This window comes from Cucurbita moschata, unplaced genomic scaffold (assembly GCF_002738365.1).
Source record: "Cucurbita moschata cultivar Rifu unplaced genomic scaffold, Cmos_1.0 Cmo_Scf00012, whole genome shotgun sequence".
NCBI lineage: Eukaryota > Viridiplantae > Streptophyta > Magnoliopsida > Cucurbitales > Cucurbitaceae > Cucurbita > Cucurbita moschata.
Window position 1 is genome coordinate 5,127,106 of NW_019268528.1, and position 25,850 is coordinate 5,152,955.

The following is a 25,850-nucleotide window of genomic DNA, read 5'->3' on the forward strand; positions in this document are numbered from 1 at the left end:
TCTGGCAGCGTTTGTGAAGCTAACTCATTTCTGTTTGCCTATAATGCAACTCTCACAAGAACCCATATCAACAAATTTCAGGCCTTCTAAAAATCCTTTCACAACCAACATCTCCATTCCTTTAACAATCATATGTCGAGTTTATTGTGTCATAGACTTGAATTTGAAACACTTTCAGCAATAACAATTATGTCTATAAACCCTGCCGTGGTGTATAAAGTTCCAAATTTTATGTCACGTGCTACCACCATAGCACCCTTCACAATCTTTCATGAACTCTTCCCAAACTCTGCTGCATAACTTGTGCTATCCAAGTGACAATAGACATTAGGTTCTTCTTGAGACCAAGAATATATCTAATATCCTTTAATGTCCACTAATTTCATGCAATAGTTTTTATGGAAACATCCCCATTTTCTTCAATTTCCAAGGCTTTGTTGTTCCCAAGATACGTCTTCTCGAAATTTCCATATTTTGAAATTCTGAAACAATTTCTTATTTTGAGACGAATGAAAAGATGCACCTGAATCCAAAATTCAGTATTCAATCGGACTTTCCATGCTAAGGATTAGAGCATTCTCAATGTCTTCTACTGAATTTATAGAATCATTATCATCCTCCAATTTGTGATTATGCTTCCGCTTTGGTCTTGTACAATTTTTCAAAAGTGACTTCTTTTCTCCATAATTCCAACACGTTACGTTTGGTCTGTTTTAGAAATTTTCCTAGTTCTTTGATTTTGATCGATCTTTGTTAGAACCCTTCGATTAATTTCTTCCCCTTTTGGTTAATTCTAAGAGCATTACCAGATGAATCCACAATTTCTTGTTTGCAAATACTTTTGCTGAGAACTACATCTCGAATTTCATCGAACTTTAGTTTCTCATAACTCCGAGAACTGTTGATCGCAACAACAACAGTATCTCAAGACTCGGGTAAAGATGACATCAAAATCAATGCTTTAATTTCATCTTCAAAATTAATTTCCACTAAACTTAATTGACTTACAATCATATTGCATTCATATATATGATCTGCAACAGATCTACCTTCAAACATTTGTAGATTGACAATACCCGCATCAAATACATCTTGTTCATAGGCGATGGTTTTTCGTACATATTCAACAACACATTCAACAGATTCGACGTTGTCATCTTCTTGATGATGTTGAACGCCACATTTCTAAACATTGTCAACTAGATTACCCTTAAGGTCAACCAATCTTAAGGTCGACCAACTTTGTGCTTCCACTGTTCCCTGGTCATGGTATCTGCCTTCATCCCCGACAAGGGTTCTTGAAGATCTTTCTGGTACTGGTAATCTTGAAGCTGCATCTTCCAGAAACCAAAATCGAATCCATCAAACTTCTCAATATCAATCTTTGAGCTTTCCATCTTCATAGATCGTGGTGAATCTCGCTTAGTTGGTAGGACCGCACAACAACACACACTCGATATAGATGAACATAAAGAATAGAAGAGAGAAAATAAAGCAGAAATATTGGCTAGAAGTTTATATTGATGACTTCAAGTATGTATAATAAGAGAGAATAAAAAGAATACAAAAAGTACATGTTCAAAGCAGTGCCTAACGTATAATATATTGGTTCAATTGACTATATATAGCTTAATAAAATATATAATCATTGAATAATAAGCCGCAGGGTCATAACCTAACATAAAATGCCTTAAATTTTTATAAGTTATGGTCGAATGATTGGAGTTATTTATTTAAGATTTCAAGATAATATGACATTTCTAATGTCTTGGATCAAGTGGTAATCCTAAATGCTCCCTTGTGATAGATCACGTCATGTAAGAGACAAGGTCCAACTATTAGGGAAGTAAGAACATGAGGCAGAAGACAAGCTTTCAAAAACTCATCTAAGGTGCACTCTCGAGGTCGAGATGCCCTATACACAAAAAACTTAACAAGATCCAACAACCAATCAAGTGGTGCCCCAAGTTCAACAAAGAGTAATTTTATTACATGCTTTTGGTTGATAGTTGATTAAAGAGAGCAATTTTAAGAGCGTCGAGCTACGGTAACTTTCAAGCCATTGGCCATGGACAGAATAGTCATCATTCTGTAGCTCACTTCATGCCCACTCACCAAACTAAATTTGTAGAATCTGCACAAAATGGCAAGCGCCATTTTCATCTGTAGATATGCCGAGTCTTTCCCCATGCAGATCCTTGGTCCTGCCTGCATTAAATAATATATTGTTAGGAATCATAGCTCTTCACGATGATATGATATTGTCCACGTTGAACGTAAGCTCGGGCTTTCCCAATAGGTCTCATACCATTGGAGATGTATTCTTTACTTATAAACTCGTGATCAATCCCTTAATTAGCCCATATGAGACTCCTCTCTCAACAGTTTTCCCCTCGAACAAATTACACCATAGAGCTTCCCCTGAGGCTTATGGAGCCCTCGAACAACCTCCTCTTAATTGAGGCTCAACTCCTTTGGAGCCTTCGAACAAAATAAACCCTTTGTTCGACAGTTGAGTCACTTTTGATTATACCTTCAAGGCTCATAACTTCCTTGTTTGACATTTGAGGATTCTATTTGACATGGCTAAGTTAAAGGCATGACTCTGATACCATGTAAGGAATCACATACCTCCACAAATGGTATGATATTTTCCCCTTTGAACAAAAACTCTCGTGGCTTTGCTTTGGGCTTCCCCAAAAGACCTCACCAATGGAAATGTGTTACTTACGAATAAACTCAGGATTAATCCCTTAATTAGCCAATATGAATTCCTCTTTCAAAAATTCTCCCCTCAAATGGAGTACACTATAGAGCCTCCCCTGAGACCTATGGAGCCCTCAAACCGCCTATCCTTAATTGAGCCTCGACTTCTTTGGAGCCCACGAACAAAGTACACCCATTGTTCGACACTTGAGTCACTTTTGACTACACCTTCGAGACTCACAACTTCTTTGTTCGACATTCGAGGATTCTATTGACATAGCTAAGTTAAGTGCATGACTCTGATACCATGTAAGAAATCACAAACCTCCACAAATGGTATGACATTATCAACGAAGATGTATTCTTTACTAATAAACTCATGATAAACCCCTTAATTAGCCGATACGAGACTCCTCTCTCAACATATGTATAACAGAATAAAGGAATAGTGACCTGAAACGCTGTGAATTTGAATGGGGATTCGTTATGAAAAACGCCTTGTTTGAGCCATCTTTGAGGGTTAAAAGAAGTTGCATCAGAACCCCAATTGTATTCCATTCTTCCCATTGAGTAGGGAACATATGTCACCATCCCTCCAGCTCTTACCTTCGTCCCATCAGGCAATACATCATCCTCCAAAACCCCCTTCGGATCCTAAATACTTATAACATAAACTATTTCATTGTTCATAAACCAAAGCTTTAATGGTTTATAAGTACTAATATTTTTATACCTGAGGGACTGCAGGGTATAGGCGTAGCGTCTCAGTGATCATAGCATGCAAATAATGTAATCTATTAAGAGAATCATAATTAAGAAGCTCTGCAAACTGCGTTACTCTTCTCTCAAAGGATTGGATATCAGATGGATGATGGTGAAGCAATGAAATTCTCTCTTCTTTGGCTCTCTCTTCTTCAAAGCTCTTGAGCTCTGAGTAAACTCTGTCAGCTACATGGCTATGAGTCATTACCATATAAATAGCCCATGAAAGAGTTGCAGCTGTTGTGTCACGTCCAGCAATCACGAAGTTTAGAACGACATCTCTTAAGCTTTTGTTCGTGAAATTGTTGTTTGGATCTTCCCCTAACTCGATAAATCTCGACAATATGTCATGTTTTATCTGTCATATCATGTCATGTCATAGCGAGTGAATTCAAAGTTGAAATGAAGTTAGTGTAAAAGGGTAATGATAAAATGACCTTATTGGGTGTGGTTGGAGCTTGTTGGATCTCTTTTTTCCTTGTGGCAATGACAGAGTAGGTGAAGTGGTCGATGACTTTGATGGACTTCTGAAGAAGAGCTTCGGACCCCAAATTCAGAAACCTTTTAATCTTCCAGAAAGGATCGATGAAGCGAAGGGTGACAATCATGTTGGCTGTGTCAAAGGCCTTAGCGAACCCATTTTCTGGCAAATTTGGAGCCAATGATCCAATTTCAACCCCGAATCCCACCTTGCATATGGAGTCCAAAGTCATTCTCATCAGCAATTCCTGCACCAATAATTTCAACCATGGCTTATGAGAACTGGTTGAGGATTGTCGGGAGGGAGTCCCATATTGGCTAATTTAGAGAATGATCGGGAGTTTATAAGTAAAGAATACATCTCCATTGGTACGAGACCTTTTGGAAAGCCCAAAGCAAAACCACTATAGCTTATGCTCAAAGTGGACAATATCATACCATTGTGGAGAGTCGTTATTCCTAAGATGGTATTAGAGTTATGCCTTTAACTTAGTCATGTCAATAGAATCCTCAAATGTCGAACAAATAAGTTGGGACCCTCGAAAGTGTAGTCAAAAGTGACTCAAGTATCGAACAAAGGGTGTACTTTGTTCGAGGGCTCTAGAGAAACGAGTCGAGCCTCGATTAAGGAGAGGCTGTTCGAAGGCTACATAGGCCTCAAGGGAGACTCTATGGTGTACCTTCAAAAGTGTAGTCAAAAGCGACTCAAGTGTCGAACAAAGTGTGTACTTTGTTCGAGGGCTTCAGAGAAAGAAGTCGAACCTCGATTAAGAGGAGGCTGTTCAAAGACTACATAAACCTCAAGGGAGACTCTATGGTGTACTTTGTTCGAGGGGAGGATTGTTGGGAGAGAGTCCCGCGTTAGCTAATATACGAAATGATTATGGGTTTATAAGTAAATAATACATCTCGATTAGTATGAGGCCATGAGAGCTTATACTCAATATGGACAGTATCATTGTAAAGGGTCATGATTTGGTAACAGAACTCACCTGCACGTCAACTTGCTGGTTATGCAAAGAAGCCCGTGTCAAAATATCCGAGAGCTTGAGGCTATACTCTCTAAAAACCAAGGCACTGAAATCCCTCAAATTCTTAGAAGCAAACTCGAAGCTAGCAGTCTTCCTTTGTTTCCTCCAAAGCTCTCCATCCACATTGAAGATCCCATCTCCAAGAAGCACTTCCATGTAGGAATGGTAGGCGTCGCCCTTAGGGTAGTTGGGGAAGTTGGTCTTGAGAATGTGCTGAACATTGGCAGGGTCAGCAATGTAAGTATAAGTAGTGAAAGGCATAGGAACCACAACAGTTTTGGAGAGATTAAGGTAACCAAGAAGCCAATCATGCATTCTATGGTAGTTCAGGAGCTGCTCCAATGCGGCTCCTAGGAGTGGCCATGTCTTGGGGCCTGTGTTCTTCCTTTGGTTCCATCTATGGATAATCATCCATGTCCAAACCAAGCAGGTTGCCACCCCCAACACTCCACTTTTTGAACTATACCATTCTTGATCAACCATTTCACCACTCAAACACTAACAAAACACTGTTTTGTTTCATGGGGGGAGCTGTTTATATATAATAATAGTAATTTGTATTTGGATACAGCAATCTTTATATGTTTTACTGCATAATTAACATCCCTTTTGTGTGCTCAACCTAACCATTCTTTACCCAATTCATTCACCTAACCTTCCCATTTTAGTTATTACCATCTTTATGTATCTTTTTTTTTTTTTACCATTTTCTTTTCATGGATTTCAATAAAATCTCTCTTTTTTTTTTTTTCAATAATTGGGTTAAAAATTTGAAAAAGGCTTCTAAACTGTTTCAGGAACTTGTACTTTGAAAGGAAGATAGAGTTTGTCGCTAAGTATTTGACCATATAGGATCGTCTAATTCCTATAGAACCTATCACTAAAATATCTATACCCGGAGATAGGGCTAAGCGGAGCAAAAAGGGTTTTGCATGAGATCGAAAATTCAAACTATTAACTCCACACGAGATTTGTGAATAAGTGATTGTATGATGATGAATAAGGAATACCCGTTTTTCTGTTAAACAGGATATATTGAACTCATAATTCATTAGATATTAGATATTTTTTATTAATGTCTGATTATTTGATTTTAGATTTTGAAAATTTAACTATATGGTCATTTGTAAAGCAACTTTAAAAAATAAAAATAAAATAAAATAAGTAATTTTTAAAAATTTATTTTTTTAAAAAAATAAGTTAAAATTTTAAATATTTAATTTAAGAAAAAATAAAAGTATTGTAAATAAATGGGGAAGAAACCAACAAAAATTTTAAACTAATAAAATTATTAAATGGGATTTAAAAAGATATATAATAAGCCTAAATTAAATAAATTAAATAATAACAGTTTTATCTCGCCGAAAAAAACAATTTAAAAAAGAAAATATATATATATATATATATATATATGAGGACGAAAATTTTGGGTTGGCGCCAAAATTGTTCCCGGCAATCGTCCTCAGCGACTGCGCGCGAAAACCCTGAAAATGTCTTTCTTCCCGCCTTCCCCCCTTCGTTTATCTACAACCTTCTTCCTCCATTACTGTCCAATCCTTCTGCGCTTCCAAGAATCCTTCCTTTTCTTCAATTTCCTCCCTCATGGATCTCTCCAAGATTGCCAGGAAGCTCGATCTTTCCGACTCCGAAACCCTCACCCGGAAAGCTGGGGAATTTCGTCGCCTCTCCGATCTCCAGTTCAATTCTTCCGCTATTGGCGTTGTAAGCTTTCATCTGCATCTCTTTCAAGTCTTCTCTGATCGGCAATTGTTCAATTTTGTATTTAATCTATATCTCGTTCTTGGTCTTTTTTTGTTTTTAGGGTGAGGTTTGCAAGGCCATAATCTGTTTGGAAATCGCCGCTACGAGGTGTGGTTTCGATTGGTGATTGAACTTTGTTTCATTCTGGTTTCTAAATTGTAATTCCATTGGTATTTGGATTTTGATTGGAATGGATGCATTATATCGCAGATTAGGGATTTTATTTGATAGATCCAATGCTATCAAGTTAAGTGGGATGTCGGAAAAGGCGTACACCAGATCTTTCAATTTGTTTCAGAATGGTCTTGGTTTCAAGTGCGTCTTTCGAACTCTACCTGTCTGTTTCTGTGATTCTTTAATATATTTAGTTTATCGAATTCCTTTGGTGCTGCAGAAGTAAGCTTGATATCAGAGAATTGGCAGTGCAGTTTGGGTGTGTTAGGCTGGTTGCTTCAGTTCAAAAGGGCTTATCTCTGTAAGATCTCTATAATTGAAACTTTTCGTTTTAGTTTCTTCACATTTCTTCTCAAATCTCATTTTTATTGAATTATGAAATACGCGTATAGCAGTACTCTTGTTCACTGAAATGTTGATCAATGGAAAGTGAATTTCTCTTACCTTCTATCAGTTACTCCAATCTGTAATTTTAACTGTCTTTTTTAAAATTGATCGGCTCATATCATGACATTATTTGTTTCAGATACAAGGATCGGTTTGTTGCATCACTGCCAGCTTCTCGACGTGCTAATGCCGACTTCTCCCGATCAGTATTTACAGCTGCAGCTTTTTACTTGTGTGCAAAAAAACACAAGGTACCCCATGAATTACATTTTTTCCGTTTTGCAACACGGATATATGCTTGTCCTGTAACTTTTACTGGAAATGCTTCTTTCATATAACAGCTGAAGGTTGACAAAGTTAAGCTCATTGAACTCAGTGGAACATCTGAATCTGAATTTTCATGTGTAAGAACATTATTCCTTTCTGTTGAGTTGTGCATGAAATTGAGACAATTATTGACCAATTCTTGGCATTGCAGGTTGCTACTTCCATGAAGGACTTGTGCTTTGACGTCTTTGGAATTTCTAGTGAAAAGAAAGATCCCAGGGATGCCAAAGGGAACAGAGGTATGGGTTTCTCATGCTTCATTTTCTCCATTTTCTCTCACTTTGTTAGCTTAGCTTATGCCTTTTGCACCCTCACAATTGGATTGCAGACATGTTAGATGCATTGCCAGAGAAAAGGAAATGTGAGGATGGCGGATACTTATCTGATGATAATGAAGAGGTACCAAGTAGCTGCATCTCAAGTACTTGAATTTCATGAAAGAAGTCTACTAATTGTCCGTGTTCAAAGATGTCACGCTTTGCATTTTTGCCAAAATTGAGTCTAGAAGAGTTGTTTTTCAATATCATGTTTCAAGCCTTTTCTGTTGTTTCTAAATGTGTCTCGTCTCTGTTTCTTTTCTTGTTCCATTCCATTACATGCTTAATGGCCTTAAATTTTGTATTGACTATTAATGGGGTGTGCTATTTCTAGTTTTCAAGAACAAAACGACGCAAACCAATGGATGAACATGCTTATAATCAGTGGAAATCCTCTGTCATTGCTTCCAATAACCTGACCAAGACAAGAGGTCTTTTGACAATACTCATCTTCCATTGTTTAAATTTCTGGTTTTAGTCACATAACATCTAACTATTATTGTGCTCTTCTTCCAGTTCTTAGCAAGCGAACCAGGCAAACTTCCCTCATGGAAATTAAAGAAAAGATGTCAAAGTAGGAGATGAACAAGTCTTTGAGGTGCAGTATTTGAATGAAGATTGTCACAAAGGGAGGGAGAAGTGGATGGTTGAACCACTCTATTTCCTTGCATCAAATTGGGTTGCATAAGTTGAGCATTTGGGGTTGCATCAAATTGGGTTGCATAAGTTGAGCATTTGGGGTTGCATCGGGAGGATAACATCACTACCATGGCCACATTTTTCTTACAAACCGTTGTGCCACAGAAATGCCAGAAATTTTGCCTGGACACATTAGTGTCCCAATGTATTTATGAATGTAACGTACAGACACGAGTCTCAAAGTTCTATGAATCCTCAGTTCCAACTCCACTGGTGGATTATCCATTTGAGGTTGAGAATGAATATCTTGTAGGGAACTGTTTATCGATGTATGTAAACATTCCTCCACGTCTCATGCTTCTGAATAAATACTGTATGAATTGTTGTTATTCAACTTTAGAAATGAAAGAATATAATTATAGATAAAAGTATTTTTTTCACACATTCTTATTTTTACCTCTTAAAAGAGGTAATCTAAGAGTCTTAGAGTCGAGAACAAGAACATGAAAGAGTATGAAACGATCAAGAGCCTATAAGTAGATTGCTTATTAAGTTTTTGTACCTTGACCCGGGTATACACATCAATAACATAAATTTAATGTTATTGTCCATTTATAAAATGTTAGGTGGAGACGCATGACCTACAACTATGGCGCTAAAGCTCGCAAATCAATTGATTACACACTTTAAGAATGAATGATCAACAAATTGAATTCAACGTAAATGAATTACACCCTTTAAGAATGAATTATCAACAAATTGAATTCAACATAAATGAATGTATGGATTGAATTCAACATAAATGAATGTATGGAGTACTCTGAATTATATGGAAGAATATTCTAAGAAAAAGAAATTAGAGAAAGAGCAGTAAGAACAAGCAGAAGAGAGTATAGTGAGAACTGAAGAGAAAGAACATTACCAAATGAGACCTTCTAATAAGGATCACGGTGTTCCAACGGGACCTAGTACACGATTCATGCCCAAGAAAATTCAACAAGTAATAATTTTTTATCTACAAAATTGGAAATCTCGGTCCAAACATTATTTCATGTGTTACAAGTTGATTCAATCGAGAAATGACTATTTAGAGGTTCAAAAGTGAATATTTACACGGTTGAAGTAGCCGATAAAGTTGATATAAATTACATTTGATTGATAAGTTGTTAGAAAACTTTATTTTATTATTTTTAATCTCATAGTTCTTGGAAGAAAAAGGTAGGTAGTTATTTGTCAAGGTAGTAGTTATTTGTCAAATTAATCTAGTGGAGATCAAAAGGGAGTGAGAGTAAATTATGATTACTAATTTATTCGGTGAGCACTTGAAGAATTGAAATTTTTTTTTGTGCAGAAATTATAAATACCCACAAATTATTAAGTAAAAGTCCAATTTTGATGAATGAAAATTTAACTCTCGAGAGACTTTTACCTTAGAAATTTAAACATGATATGGTCATTTCTAAGTTGCAAAGTTTTAAGATTGTGGCAGACTGCAACCGAACTATTCAATCAAGCTTTTATCTTTGATTGTGAAGTGACTCAATTAAAAATAAGATTTCAAATTTGTTTCTAGATTTTTATCTTAATTTCTTTAATTAAAAAATTTTTGCTTCAACAAAAAAAAACTTAGATCGTTGGGCTGAGGATTAAGGTTGTCTTATCAGTTTTATATAAATAACATAAAGCATTACTATCCAAACTAGGGAGGCACAAGGAGGTGGTAAAACCTCATGGAACGAAGAAGAGTTTTAGCGCAAAGAAAGTAGGTGAGATTCTTATAGAGAAGAGTTGACAAACTAAAAAAGTGGTTTTCAACAATTCCTGAAGAGACTTCTCAAGACAAAGATAAGCTGGAAGTGCATTGAGAGACTTGAAGGCAACCTTATCCTACATCACTAAGTTTGTCAAGAGTCGGTTGACAAAGACGTCAACCACTTGAGTGGAGAAGAATGTTACGGTCATGCTTGTCCAATTCGTATTACTTGTAGCCGTATGTCGAATGTTCCAGTCATGCTTGTCCAGGACGTGTTGTCCACGAACACATGCACATTCCAAACTCCTTTTACTTACTTTCATGTATATTTAGGTCTTTACTATTCCTATCATGTTAATCGGGGGTGTACGATTGTTCACCAAAATCATATCTACAATTACCAAGGCTAAAATGCCAAAAAATGTACTATAGAAGGACGTGACTAGTCATCAATTCTTCCTATCCAAGTAATATGCTATCAAAGTTGAAGGTGGATGGGAAACAAAGAATGGGTATTGTTTGTTGTTGGTGGTAGAACACGTGAGGAGGATGCGCACGTGATAAGGTTTGTTTCTCTAAATATCTCACCCACCGACTCACCCTCCATACTCCCCCATGTCTTCGCATTCCCACTTTTGTTGACTTTTTTTAATCTTTTATTTCTTTTAAACTGATCGTGGCCGTCCATGGATCAATTATTCAATCTGGTCTGTGTCCCTAATCATGCGTTCAAATCAAAGCGCGTGCGGGCCCCACTCCTACAACTCAGGTGTGGAACTGGAACTGGCACCCATACGACGTCGTTCAAATCATGTTCTATTTATTTATTTATTACCTGATTCGTTAAATTAAATAATCAGGAAATGAGAAAAGACTAGAGTTATTGGATCAAATTTTAAATTTTTCTTTAAAGTTTTCATTATTAAAAAAATATTTTATGTTTCTATATATATCACGAATAAATAGAAGATTAAAGTGATTTATAAAGTCATAAACCAATTTAACGATATTATTGAAACATGTTATTAATCATTTTTAAAATTTAATTTTAAAATTTAATAATATTTTTGAAATATAGTATAAATAAGATATAATATATTTATTTTTTTTAATGTAAGAAAATGTTTTGAAAAGAAATTAGAGGTTAAATAAAGAAGTATTTAAAATAATTTACATGTTTTAGATTCCAGTGAGAGAGGTGACAGAGATCTTTTAGAGTCTTGGTTGGAGCTGGGTGGGGTTTCTCTCACTCATTGTTTCTTCTCTTCCGTTTCCTTTCAGATCCCCCACCTCCACCTTCCCACCAGATCTAAACTCCATTCCACCACCTACTCTTTCGTATTTCTTCTTCTTCTTCTGCTGCCGATTGCTTCGCCTCTCTTCCTGCCATCGGTGAGGGATCTGATTCGGAACACTTGCGCGCTTTTCTTTGTTTCAATTTCAGAATTGGCGTCATTGTTTCTTATTTTCTACTCTATGTTTGATTTACTTTACCTCGTTTTTTGTGTTGATCGGAGTGTTGGATTCCTAATTCTTCCATTTTATTCTTTTTCTCTGCTGTCGGTGAGTGGGTTGCGGTCTGTCTTTCTGCTCCTCGGATTTCTGAAATTTAGTTACGTTTGTAGTTTGATTCTATTGCACGTTTAATTATACTATACTTGTATCCAATTTACGTTTTCGTTTCTTAGGGCTCAAGCTTCTGTTAAAATAGTCGGGATGCGAGATTTACTAGGTGAACTATTGGTATTTGTTTTTTCAAGACTCTTGTCGCGGATCTGAGTGGATCCGGTTTTTATTTATTTATTTATTTTTTATTTTTATTATTATTTTAGAGATGATACTTCTAGGCATTGATTACTTTGGGATTGCTATTACAATCCAGAGCTGTTAGAATTAAAGTGGAACATGCGTATGAATTATCTACTTTGATAGCGCTACTTTGTACTTTACTTACTATTGTGTGGAAACCATACAGGGGCATTATGGCACCCAAACCAAGCTCAGGTGATGGTAGGACAAGGAGTTGGGTCCAAATTTTTATAGTTGTAGGATTGTGTCTTTTCTTCTACATACTAGGGGCATGGCAGCGGAGTGGGTTTGGGAAGGGAGATAGTATAGCTATGGAGATTACTAAGACTGGATCTGACTGCAATATTGTTTCGAATTTGAATTTTGAGACGCACCATGGAGGTGAGGTCGAGACTATTAATGAGTCGGAATCAAAATCTAAAATATTTGAGCCATGTAAAGCTCGATATACGGATTATACTCCTTGTCAAGATCAAAGGCGTGCAATGACCTTCCCCAGGAATAACATGATTTATCGTGAGAGACATTGCCCTGCTGAGGAAGAAAAGTTGCATTGTTTGATACCAGCCCCCAAAGGATATGTAACACCCTTCCCTTGGCCAAAAAGTCGAGACTATGTTCCATTTGCGAATGCACCGTATAAGAGTTTGACCGTCGAGAAAGCTATACAGAACTGGATTCAGTATGAGGGCAATGTATTTAGGTTCCCTGGTGGGGGAACTCAGTTTCCTCAAGGGGCTGATAAGTATATCGATCAACTTGCTGCTGTGATTCCTATTAAAAATGGGACAGTTAGGACAGCTCTTGATACTGGTTGCGGGGTATGCTATTCTCATTATACTTCTTACTTATTTCTTTTTTACTTTCCTTATATGCACTTTAAATTCTCTTAGGTACATGCATTTGTTTATTGAATTTCTGTTCTCTGTTTCGTTAGGTTGCCAGTTGGGGTGCGTATCTTCTAAGTAGAAATGTGCTAGCCATGTCATTTGCACCACGAGACTCTCACGAAGCACAGGTTCAATTTGCTCTTGAAAGAGGAGTGCCTGCAGTTATTGGTGTTCTGGGTACCATTAAGCTGCCTTATCCATCTAGAGCCTTTGACATGGCTCATTGTTCTCGCTGCTTAATCCCGTGGGGTGGAAATGGTGAGAATTAGGATTGACGCACTTACAAAATGTACCTTACAAAAAGCATTGTTGAGTTTTATACAACAAAATTATGAATAAAAGCAAGCAGTGTTGGTAATTTTAGAGGTCACATCTATTCTTTTTCTGCAGATGGAACATACCTAATGGAAGTTGATCGAGTTCTGAGGCCAGGTGGTTATTGGGTGCTTTCGGGTCCTCCAATCAACTGGAAGACTAATTATAAGTCATGGCAGCGCCCTAGAGATGAACTAGAGGAGGAGCAGAGAAAGATTGAGGATATTGCCAAGCTTCTTTGCTGGGAAAAGAAGTTTGAGAAGGGTGAAATTGCTATTTGGCAGAAGAGAGTAAATACTGATTCATGCCCTGACAGACAGGATGATTCTCGTGATATCTTTTGCAAATCTCCAGTATCAGATGATGTCTGGTATGATCGCAGTTGGTGTTCTTATCAGTAGTTTCGTCTATTTATATAAAAACGCTTTTATTAAAACTAATCGTTGCATGGACTCAGACTGATGCATACGTTAATGAACTTAGGTATGAAAAAATGGAGGCCTGTATCACTCCATATCCTTATGTTGAGAGCTCCGATGAGGTTGCCGGTGGTGAACTGAAGACATTTCCTTCAAGGTTGTATGCTGTACCTCCTAGAATTTCTAGTGGTTCTATTCCTGGAATTTCTGTTGAGGCCTATCATGAGGACAATAACAAATGGAAGAGGCATGTGAAGGCTTACAAGAAGATCAATAAACTTATTGATACTGGAAGATATCGTAACATTATGGATATGAATGCCGGTTTGGGAAGCTTTGCCGCAGCCCTTGAATCTTCTAAACTATGGGTAATGAACGTGGTACCCACTATAGCCGAGAAAAATACTCTTGGTGCCATCTATGAACGAGGATTAATTGGCATTTACCATGACTGGTATCTCTCTTCCCCTTTATTCATCTTATATGATGTTAGCAATTCATATGAATTTATTCTTCATTTGTTTTAAACTTTAAGGAAATATCCTCTACTCTTTTAGTTAAACTTTAAGGTAACTTATGATTTCACCCCAAAATGCATTTCCTAATGATCAAGAACACACTTTAAGCATTTTAGAACATCCATTTTGAGTCCTCTGATATTGAACGTATTTATTTTCAAGTTCTGTTGCTTCTGTTCATTACAATAACTAGTTTCTGAGTTATTTAATACATTTTCCCTATTATATTCTACTGCCGTGTAGCATTTTAAGACATGCTCTGTTTTCTTTTCTATTTTATGGTTCAGGTGTGAAGCTTTCTCCACTTATCCTAGGACGTATGATCTCATTCATGCCCATGCCATTTTCAGTTTGTACAAGGACAAGTAAGTACTTGAATTTGAATAAACATCAAATTTGAAGTTTCTTCTCCTGCAATTTATATTTTCACGCGTTAGTGGTAGTGTTGGATGTGTTAGGAATCACGACTCTCCACTGTCCACTTTGAGCATAAGCTCTCGTGGCTTTGCTTTGGGCTTCCTCAAAAAGCCTCATACAAATGGAGATAGTATTCTTTGATTATAGACCCACCGACTTTCATCTAACATCTCCCCTCGAACAAAGTACGTCTACCCTTAATCGAGGCTCGATTCTTTTTGGAGTTTTAGTCATTTTTACCATGCCTTCGAGGCTCACAATACTTTTGTTCGACATTTGAGAGTTTTATTGACATGACTAAGTTTAGGGCATGGCTCTGATAGCATGTTAGATGAACACGACTCTCCACAATTGTATGATATTGTCCACTTTGAGCATGAACTCTCGTGGCTTTGCTTTGGGTTTCGCCAAAAAGCCTTATACCAATGAAGATGTATTCCTTACTTGTAAACCCATGATCATTCTCTACTCTAGATTATAATTTATTAATTGCATTGGTTTAGTTTGTCTTTTTGTTTTTGCTTTTTGTTAATTTACCGAATGATATAACATTTATTCTTATTGTGTAACTGATATGGTTGTAATGTAATTATTATTATACACAGATGCAAGATGGAGGACATTCTTCTGGAAATGGACAGGATTTTGAGACCGGAAGGAGCAGTGATATTCCGGGACGAAGTCGACGTACTTGTTAAGGTAAAGAAGATGATAGGAGGAATGAGATGGGATGCAAAAATGGTGGATCATGAGGATGGTCCTCTCGTGTCTGAGAAGATACTGGTTGCTGTGAAGCAGTATTGGGTCGTAGGTGGAAACAACTCCACATCACACTGAAATTTCTTTCCAGGGCTGCTTACAAAATTCCGTCGCTCAACATACAACGCCCTCCTCCCCCGTAATATAGTCTTTTTTCTACACACCACGGAGGGAAAGTGGGAGAACGCAGAGCCCAGCTAAGCTAGCTAGCTTTGTTTAGCTGCAGGTGCGCTTTGTTTCAAAATTTCCCCTGTTTTTTTGAGCCTGTCTGTTGTGACCAAGACAATTACTGCCTTAGCTCCCATTTTTATGTGCTAATTGTGTTGTCTAATTTATTATCCACGCACCCCTTTCAAAGAAAGAAACTTCAATGTCTGGTCGAAAAAACATTATAGTTGGGTTGGATTGAGTTCGGTGGTTGTTTTCTCTTGTCTGCCTTCTCTGTAATTCTATTATGTTACTAACTTATATAATGCCTATATCTTTGGTAATTTATTTTCCTTCCAATGTTTAGTTTATTTATTTTTAGGGTTAAGTTTTAGTTAGTTAATTTAAAATAATTATGATTTGAATTTTTTTAACTACTTTTAACCATGAAAGAAAATTAGATTAATAATTTTAAATTAATTAAGAGTCATTAATTAATTTAAAATTTTAACTAATGAGTCATGGTTGGGGACGAAAATAGAAATCAAATGCAAATGGAAATCATGTTGTTCATTCCTCGGTGGGATTTAAAACCATGATCTAGGACTCCAGCTCGAGTCCCAGCTCTTTGTTATGCTCGGGACATGCATCAATTTTGAATACAGTCTAATGTGCATTACTTTCATACACATAAACACTACTTTCATGGAACCTAAGTCTCATTGGGTATGCACCATTTTTTGTATATAAGCGGTATCAATTTTATACTTAATGACTCTACACTAAAATGTTTTAATACCAATAGAGATCCCAAAAAAGTGAGAAAGAAAAGAACACAAATATAATTTTTTTCTTCATGTCTATATGAATTACACAGTTAGATAGAAGGCATATGTTTTAATACGGGATGAATCATCACACTCATTCCTTTCATATATATAGTCTCATCATTTCCATGCCAAACATATAACATTTCAACGATATGATCATTTACGTTGATAACTTCCTATAGAGGCTTAATTTCAATGGAGTCCAAAATTTTCGACTACCTATCTTTGCATGCAGGTAATAACCTTAAAACTCATGTATCTCCCTAGATAGGTTTAAAGAATTCTTGAATCGACTCAAAACCGGAGGAAAAGACACGAAATCGATCCAAAACAATGAAGAAACCTTGAAGGACCTGGCTAAACCAAGTCAAATTGGACCTACACCAATCCTAATGGTATTGAACCGACCTGAACTCCATTGCATTGTTCCAAATTTGCTTGAATTGACTAGGGTAGTTTTATCAATGAGAAAGACGGTTCAACCAAGTTTAATTAAAGAGTACGGATCATTTTAGTCAATACCATCAATATTCAGCTTCACGGACCATTCCTATCTCACACTAATAGACTAATGGTATACTTTAAACACATTTTGAATGGGTATTGATATACTTACGTTTAGATGAATTTGAATGTGTATTGAAAACCACTTATGCACTAATGATTTACTTGAAATTGCATATTTGAATGAGTCAACTATGATATACGTGAAATGAATTTTGAATTAATACTGATGGTTAGACTTGAAATTGCACATAGGACAAGAACTATATATATTTGAACTAATATGTAGTTACATGAAATTGAAAATATAGTTCTCAATGAAAGTATTTGTAAATGAAAAATTGAAGAGTTATTTGGTAGTGTTCTCGGTGTTGACTAAAGGGGAAGAAGTAAATTGAAGGACCAAACAAAGGCCGATCAAAATCAAAGAATCGGACATTTTTTTCAAGCAAACGAAATGTAATGTATTGGAATTGTGGAGAAAAGGGTCACTTTCTATCTGATTATACAAGAGCAAAGAGAAACCAAAATCACAAATTAAGGATGATAATGATTCTATAAATTTAGCAGAAGACATTGAGGATGGTCTATTCCTTAGTGTGGACAGTCTGAATGAATCCTAGATTTTGGACTTAGATGCATCTTTTATTTGTCTCCAGAATGCGTATCTGATGACAACAAAGCCTTGGAGATTGAAGAAAAGAGGATGTCTACATAAACTCTTGTAGGAAATCAGTGAACGTTGATGCTAGATGAGAAAGGAGTTTTAGAAGGCATGAAATTTTTGATATGGGTCCTTGTAAGAGCTCGGTTACGGGCAAACAGAAATGAGTTAGCTTCACAAAAGTTATTGAGAATTGAAGAAAATGCGGTTGGAAATGGTCCATTCAAACGTTTGAGGACTATCTCCAGTTCCATCACTTGGTGGATCAAAGTTCTACGTTGCCTTCATCGATGATTTCAGCAAGAAGGTGTGGATTTATTTCCTGAAACACAAGTTATATGTGTTTGCTACCTTCAAGAATTGGAGAGCTGAAGTTGTAAATTAGACCGACTTGAAGATCAAATGCATGAGATTTGACACTGGAGAAGAGTACGACAAGTCATAATTCAAATCATTTTGTGCGTGAGGGAATTAGATTAACGAGGACAATTCCTAGTACAACAAGACAAAATGGTGTTGCTAAAAGGATGAACATGACATTGAACGAGCGGGCAATGAGTATTTCAATTCATTTTGGATTGCTAAAGACATTGTGCGCCGATGTTGTAAATACAACAACCTACTTGATCAATGTCATGTTCAAATCATTTTGTGCGTGAGGGAATTAGATTAACGAGGACAATTCCTAGTACAACAAGACAAAATGGTGTTGCTAAAAGAATGAACATGACATTGAACGAGCGGGCAATGAGTATTTAAATTCATTTTGGATTGCTAAAGACATTGTGCGCCGATGTTGTAAATACAACAACCTACTTGATCAATAGAGGGCTGTCAGTACCCTTGGGTTCAAGTTGTCAAAAGAGGTATGGGAAGAAAAAGATCTCAAGTACTCTCACTTGAGAACTTTTGGTTGTACTGTTCAAGCTTGACACTGAGGTTGTGAAGTACTAATTCTAGACTATGATTCTGACAAGTTCGAATATAGATTTTGAGATGACAAAAACATTCTGAAACATTGTGAGGTGACTTTTGATGAAAATGTCTAAGTACAAAGACAAAAAGAAGAAAAATTTCAGAACAATGAAGTAAGTGGGAGGAGTGTACATTTAACCCAACAACCCGAATCAAACCAACCCGAATAATTCGGTTCAGATTCTAGGTTCATGGAAAAAAATCTGAACCAGACAAAATCTTATATAGAACTGATTTATGTGTCTACCAAAGTGGTAATTCTTTTATTAGCAATTTTGTTTCTTTATATTTTTTAATTATTTTTTATTTTCTTTTATATATTTTATTATTTTGTTTACTTTCTTTTATATTATTTTATTATTTTGTTTAGTTTTGGTTTGAGAAAACAAATATCATTTTTTATTTCATATCCATAATATTTTATACCGTTTTAAACACAAATAGCTATCATAAGTTTTTTTTTTTTTTTTTTTTTTAAAGTTTTAAGAATATAATTTATATTGATTCATTGATATTATTATTTAGGCATACAATTAGGTTATTTCGTAACAAAAACATATTGTTCCATGTTCATAGATTATATATATATTTAAGTAATTTTAGAATATATTGTTTTTATTTTATGGATTTTTAAATGTATTTTTTGAAACTAATAATTTCTATATTTGTATTAGTTGTAAAGTGAAAGCTTTTTTAGAATTCTTTTTTACTTTCAATCCACCTCACTTGGATTAACTCCAAGGTAATGCTTTTATATATTGAATTTTATAAAAAAAAAAAAAAAAAATAAATAAATAAATAAATTGTCCAAAATATTTTGATCATTCTAGTATTTAGCGTAATTTATATGAATTTCAAATTATTGATTATTTTAGGAGTTTTAACCAGGGACACAAAACTAGTTTTTGTAAAAAGTTAGTTTCAAATCTAAGATTTTGTTCAATATTAAATTTATTTATTATCACTTAATTGCGTTGTTATATCCCAATTTATATTTATTCAATTTTTTTTGGTAGGTGAGTGTCCTCCATTTTCAACAATGTCACGCACAATTAAATCTATTTTAATGTATGTAAAATGTCGATATATAAATCTATTTTAAGAGACAATCGATCCTTAAAAAAACAATTTATTTTTTTTTAGCGAATCATCTGCTGTATGATGATGAGGGTGTTCATGAGACACACGAGACTATGGGGTTCCACTGATCTCCGGATGTCGCTACAGATTAGTTTAACCAGAGGGTCCAGGGGGTGTCCGAGCGCCCTAGGGATTCACACTCACACGTGTGAGTTTGTGTAGGGAAGTACTACACATCCAATTTGTCCGAGACTGGAGGTCACCCCTATGATGTTAGAGATAGGTCCCTAAATCATGATTGCATGTGTTCTTACGGAGTATTCTTCGAAATTCTCAAGCCATGTGCCATATCATTTTTCAGGTAAAGGCAGGGTGCACTTGTATTAAGGATGGTGGCATTGCGAGCAGAGGCTGTGGCACGTGCATAGGGTAGACTCATATTTAAATTTCTAGTCTTAAGTTAGAGTAGGTGGTTGTGCATTTCATTATTTTAAATTATTTTGTATTTGTTTTTATTTTCTCTAAATTTCAGTATTTCGTATTTAAACACATAAGACTGTGACTGTGTTTTCCAGAGAAGAAGTTGCTTTAAGTGTTTTCGAAGTTTATGTTATAAATGTTCATTTTAAGAGTTATATTTCTGCATTAGAGATGAGCATGAGACGTTAGTAGCGACTCTTAATATGTGAAAATTTAGGGTCATTACATTTATGATCAAATTTGTAAATAAAATGAATTATTTGTCCTCTTACAAAAATTAAATTTTTAGATATTTTATTGAATGGTTGTATACTGTGAATGTAGATAATTTAATTATATGAATGCAATAGAGAAAAGTTTATAGGTGGTAATTGTTTTAACTTTTTAAATGATAGCATCACAACTTTTAGTTCAAAGGAGTCTTGAGTCCATTACACAATAAAAGTTTATAGGTGATAAAAATTTAAATGTCAAAATATCCATGCAACAATTAACTTTTTAATTTTTTTTGGAACAATAAAAAAATAGAGAGTTGGATTGTGAAAATTGTTGGGTTGGGTTGGATTACGAATCCAACCAACTCAAATTTTTTGGGTTGGTCCAAAAAATTCCCTCAATCCAACCCAACTTAGACTATGTACTTGAGTTGAGGTTGAGTGACATAAAAATTCATTTAGTGATGTTATAGCAAATACTCAAGAAACTTATGAAACTATTGCTGAGGAACCAAAGCTGGAGCAAGTGATACCTGAGCAAGTGTTGAAAAGATCATCCAGAACTATGAGAGTACTATATAGGTATGTACCTTCGTTACATTATCTGACTGGTGAAAGGGAACTAGAGTTCTTTGATGATGTTCTGTAGTTGTAGGATACAACCAAGTAGGAGCAAGTGATCGATAATAAGATGAGTTGGATGTCTAAGCTTCAGAATTATGTTGCTTTTTCAACAGAGGTTGAGTACGTGGCAATAGTTGAAGTTGAATAAGAGATAATATGGGTGACATACTTTCTAGAAGTATTAAGCAAGAAGCAATGCGAGAAAATTCTTTATACAGATAATCAGAGTGCTATACATTTGGTGAAGTACCTAGTCTATAATTTAAAGACAAAACACATTAGAAGATGATAACATTTCACTTGTAGGTTAATGGAAGAAGGTGATATGTAGTTAGAGAAGATAAAAGGTGTAAGGAATGCAGCAAATATGATGATAAAATGTGTTTATGTTGGAAAATTGAGGTTGTGCAAAACCTTAGTTGGTCTGGTGTAGTGAAGATATTGATGGCTGTTTAAGAATGAAATTATTGGTTGATTGGATCGGTCTACAAGTGAGAGAAGTGTTAGGTTATAGAGTCAGCTGCTTATTTAGAACTTATTCAATGATGATAAAGAGTAAAGCTATATATGGTACATGACATATAAATGATAGTATATAGTAAACAACTATGTATAGTAAACGCTATATCTAGTAATGCTATATATGGTAGAGAGGTTGAGACTATGGATATACATATACCTCTTTGGTATTGCTTAAAAAATGTACTCTATGCATTATGTTTTATTTATATACTTGGAATCATCACTATAAACCTCTCCCCAATATTGTTCCTTGAATTTTTCTCTCTTTTGTTATTTGGGCTCATCTAAATCGAGTGTATGTTGTTGTGTACGAGTTGATTCAAACTGTATCTGGGATATTGGAGGAAACTATGTACGAATTGATTCAAGCCAAGAGACATAAGATTCAAACTGTGTCAAGGCTACGCAAGTAGCTTGAGCTGCTGGAGATGTGTCTTGCTTCTGCGTCTAGGCATGGGATGTGCTTAGGCTTGGGCTTTGCTTAGACCCAAGATTTGATCTCTTGACAATTTCAGAAGTAACGAACTATGACACTATTTTCTGTGAAGTCGAGTTCATGGTAGCCGTTGTGGTATCCTGCCAAGCATTGTGGTTGAGAAATTTGTTGAGAGAAGTGACTGGAAGTGAATTAAAGCCAGTAAGTTTCTACGTCGACGAAAAATTTGCGATTGCATTGATGAAAAAATTGATATTTCACGAACAAAACAAAAATATTGACACTCACTTCCAATTCATCCTTGAATGTGTCGAGAAGAGACAAATTGTTGTGGAGTTCATATGCACTAGTGAGAAAAGCGTGCAAATATTCTCACCAAGGCTCTAGCAAAGGTTGAAGAGATGTAGGAGTTGCTGGTTGTGAAGAATCTCAAATCCAAGTCCTAATGAAATCAAGATAACCATGTGTTCCGGCATAAATAGTCATTATCTGTTATTCTACCCTTGTGAGAGGGGTTGATTGGGAGATTTTGGGTTGATGGGGAGATTTTGAATCAATAAACTTGACTTAGACTTAGTAGAAGAAGTTACTACCTTGGAGCAATTTTAGGAAAATTGTTAGTAGTTGAGGCGTGGACTAAGTTTGATTTACTTAAAGAAGATTGTTATTAGTTTTTGACTTGAGGAGAAAGTTTAGGAAACATGTTAGTACTTTCTCCACCATAAATACGATGTACGCTCTATTCACAAAAATGAAGAGAAATGAAAATCATAAGTGCTTCAATTCTTTAGTTCAAAGGATCTTTACTCACAAGTATATTTGTTTTGGTATATTTCGATTGTGGGTCATATCCAACATTAGCCTTGGTCAAATGGTAGAAGGTAGAAGAGTATAGTTAGTCAACTCGTTCCTCAAGATACTCAACAAAAATGTAACCATGTTGATGAAGATAAAATGGTCGTGAAACCGCTTGTATAAAATACTAATGAAAGACCATCAACATCTTCCAGAAGTATTCACTTGTATGGAAGGCAATAATGCATAGAAGAAACCAGTGAGTCAGGAGAATAAGAAATCGAAGAACATAGCTGAAAAAATTAGAGGTTATTTCGATTAGAAAAGAGCAACCTACAAGTCAGTGTGCTTCATCCAACTTATCATCTCAACCATGGAGGTCTAAAGGAGACAAAATAAGAATAAGAAGAAGGAGGATCCAATAATAATAGAGGTGACATTTACCAATTTGTTCCGACCCTTTCTATTGAACATCCGTGTGGTCCTTCCAACTTGCTTGAGATTGATGGTGTCCCAAAAAATTCTAAAAAACTTGTACAATTAGAGTGCATATTTGAAAGATAGAGGAGTACCTTACAAGATGATTAAATTCCTATACATTAAAGAGTGGAGAAGGAATTGCATGTTGCAAAATTAAATTTCTTTTATGAAGAAGACGAAGTTGATCAAAGACCAAGAACCGTTGACACTACAGAGCAACATGATATATTCTCACCAAAATCCTAGCAAAGGTTAAACTTTAAAGACATGCAAGAGTTGCTTAGAGTGACAAAGCTCAAGCAAAGTCAAACTTACGAGAAGGATGCGAGTCAATAAAGTTGACCTAATAAAAATAGTTACTAATTGGATAAGTTAAGGAAAATGGTGATAAGTTAAGTAAAATGGGTAGGGGTTTATTTAAGAGAATTTAGTTGCAAAAGTGGGTAGCAAAGTTTAGGAAATGGTCCGTAATTTATTTAGAATAATTTAGTGTTTTCTTCCACGTGAATACTCCTACGAACAACAAAGTGAATTGAAAAACTTGTGGTTAAGGTTTTCAGTTCAAATGATTTCTCTCTTCAAATTGTTCCTTCTACTTTATTTATTTATTTCGGTATATTTCGTTCTTGGATCATATCAAATATTAGCCTTTGTCAAAAGATAGAAGAAGGAAAAAGAGTGTAGTTAGTCGTAGAAGAAGGAAAAAGAGTGTAGTTAGTCGACTTGTTCCTCAAGATACTCAAAAGAATCGTAGCTCTGTTGATGAAGGTAAAATGTTTGTGAAACTGCCTGTATAAAATATTAAGGAAAGACTATCAACATCTTCTAGAAGTCTCCATTGGCATTGAAGGCAAGAATGCGAAGTAGAAACCAGTGAGTTAGGAGAAGAAGGACTCGAAGAACATAGCTAAAAAAAATTGGAGGTTACTTCGATAAGCAAAGAGCAACATACAAGTCAATTTGCTTCATCAAACTTATCATCTCAACTAAGGAGACCTAGAGGTAGACTATAAAAGAAACAAGAATCCAATAATAACAGAGATCACAATTACCCATTTTTTTCAGGCCCTTTCTATTGAACATCCAAGTGGTTCATCGAACTTGTTCGAGACTGATGTTGTCCCAAAAATTTCTAAAGAACTTGTCTTAAAGCAATTTGGATCTTAGGCACTCTAAGTACATCAATTATAGTAAATTAGTTAGCATGTTCAAAATCATTAAAACTCAATGAGTTTGAATACTAACATTTTGTTGCTCAAGTTTCTTTTTCCTCACGAACCGGTTTCGAACCACTACTAATATCTTCTCCACTATTCTCCGGCCTTAGAACGAGATTGTGGAATCCAGCGAGTGACTAAACTTGGGAGGGATTTAGTATCTATGAAGAGAGAGTTTGTAAGAGGTTTTTCTCGTTTTTTTTTTTTCAAAGGAAGACCTTCCATGTACCATGATCACTCTATTTATAGAGTCATGTTTGCATGTTCATGCAAATTTGAGATCACCAAATTTTGACACTCAACATTCCACTCAAATATTTGGGATTATGTGGCAAGCATGAAAGTTTGAGTTCACAAAAATTTTGACACTCAAAATTCCACTAAAATTTATGGGGTTTATTTGGCAAGCATACAAGTTTGGTTAAACCAAATTTTGACACCTCAAAATTCCACGGACTCAAACATGATTTTTTCATTAAATGAAGTTAGCATTTTGACTTTTTCCATTTTGATTGAACAATTCATTTGAATAATTAATTTTAAATTAAAGTAATATTAAATGATTAATTAACTATTTAATTAATATTTAATATTAATTCAAATGCCAATCCCAATCAAATCCAACACATATTTGATTAAGATATTTAAATCTTATTTAAATATCTCAGATTCTCTCTTTTTGTTTAATTCGTAAATAAAACAAAAATGCGGTTAAATATATCGTATATATGTAGCGCATATTCCCTAATTTGAATTCGAACACTTCGAACTCACTCGTCACACTGTTCTATGGTTTAGTCTGATATGAGCTAGTAGAGGGACCTAATGGACCTATAGATCATGGGCTCCAACGATCCAAGATTAACCGGTTAAACTCATTAACCTTGTTAACTAACATTCGTTAACTACTAGGACACTCCACTGTAGCTTAGTAGTTGCACTCCCCTCACTATAGATATATTTCTGTCCATTTGATATAACCATGATTAGTAAGTCGATCCTTCATAGGTTGTTCGTAACTAGAGCTGGGTCAATTTACCGTTTTACCCCTAAAGTTACTTCTTGTTCCTTATGTCTCACTGATCCTCTAATGAACAATTGGTTTGTGGTCCAACCAGTCAACCGAATCCCTCTCAGGCCAATGAGAGGGTGGGCCCCTTGTTCAAGACTTGGAGTCAGTGCTTAAGGGAACTACCTCTCTTCTATCCCTAAAAGTGGGTAGGAGTGAATTCTATCTTGCACCCCACGTCCCCAGCCATTCACCCAGTCTTACCCCTGAAATGGGAGGCCTATTGAGTCAGCGAACTCGAGTCACTCTCACCCATGCAAATCTAAGGATAATTCCGAATAAACAAGAGTTCATGGTTAGCTCAGGATTAAAATCCAGTTACCTAGGTCATCGAATGAAAAGAAAATC

At 35.5% G+C, this 25,850-nt stretch overlaps 3 protein-coding genes across 4 annotated transcripts; 2 read left to right on the top strand and 1 right to left on the bottom strand.

Annotated features, from left to right (window-relative positions):
* Positions 1-1,859: 1,859 nt before the first annotated feature.
* Positions 1,860-24,662, bottom strand: LOC111450376 (cytochrome P450 704B1). 2 transcript variants are annotated; one of them, XM_023090461.1, is made up of 7 exons: positions 24,652-24,662; positions 24,507-24,508; positions 4,941-5,488; positions 3,906-4,196; positions 3,440-3,826; positions 3,160-3,360; positions 1,860-2,208 (listed from the first exon to the last, which is right to left on the bottom strand). In XM_023090461.1, the coding sequence occupies exons 3-7, from the start codon at positions 5,460-5,462 to the stop codon at positions 2,029-2,031; spliced, it is 1,581 nt and encodes a 526-aa protein (XP_022946229.1). In that variant the 5' UTR covers positions 5,463-5,488; positions 24,507-24,508; positions 24,652-24,662; the 3' UTR covers positions 1,860-2,028. The 2 variants fall into 2 exon arrangements, with proteins under 2 accessions (XP_022946229.1, XP_022946230.1); XM_023090462.1 differs by lacking the exon at positions 3,160-3,360.
* LOC111450377 (origin of replication complex subunit 6) lies at positions 6,445-8,978 on the top strand. Its single transcript, XM_023090463.1, has 10 exons — positions 6,445-6,701; positions 6,802-6,848; positions 6,951-7,055; positions 7,135-7,215; positions 7,441-7,552; positions 7,643-7,705; positions 7,780-7,867; positions 7,957-8,027; positions 8,280-8,376; positions 8,462-8,978. The coding sequence occupies exons 1-10, from the start codon at positions 6,582-6,584 to the stop codon at positions 8,521-8,523; spliced, it is 846 nt and encodes a 281-aa protein (XP_022946231.1). The 5' UTR covers positions 6,445-6,581; the 3' UTR covers positions 8,524-8,978.
* Positions 11,506-15,965, top strand: LOC111450375 (probable methyltransferase PMT2). The gene is made up of 7 exons (XM_023090460.1): positions 11,506-11,729; positions 12,313-12,967; positions 13,084-13,294; positions 13,427-13,721; positions 13,835-14,224; positions 14,576-14,653; positions 15,311-15,965. Exons 2-7 carry the CDS (start codon positions 12,320-12,322, stop codon positions 15,540-15,542), a joined length of 1,854 nt encoding a protein of 617 aa, XP_022946228.1. The 5' UTR covers positions 11,506-11,729; positions 12,313-12,319; the 3' UTR covers positions 15,543-15,965.
* Positions 24,663-25,850: the final 1,188 nt, after the last annotated feature.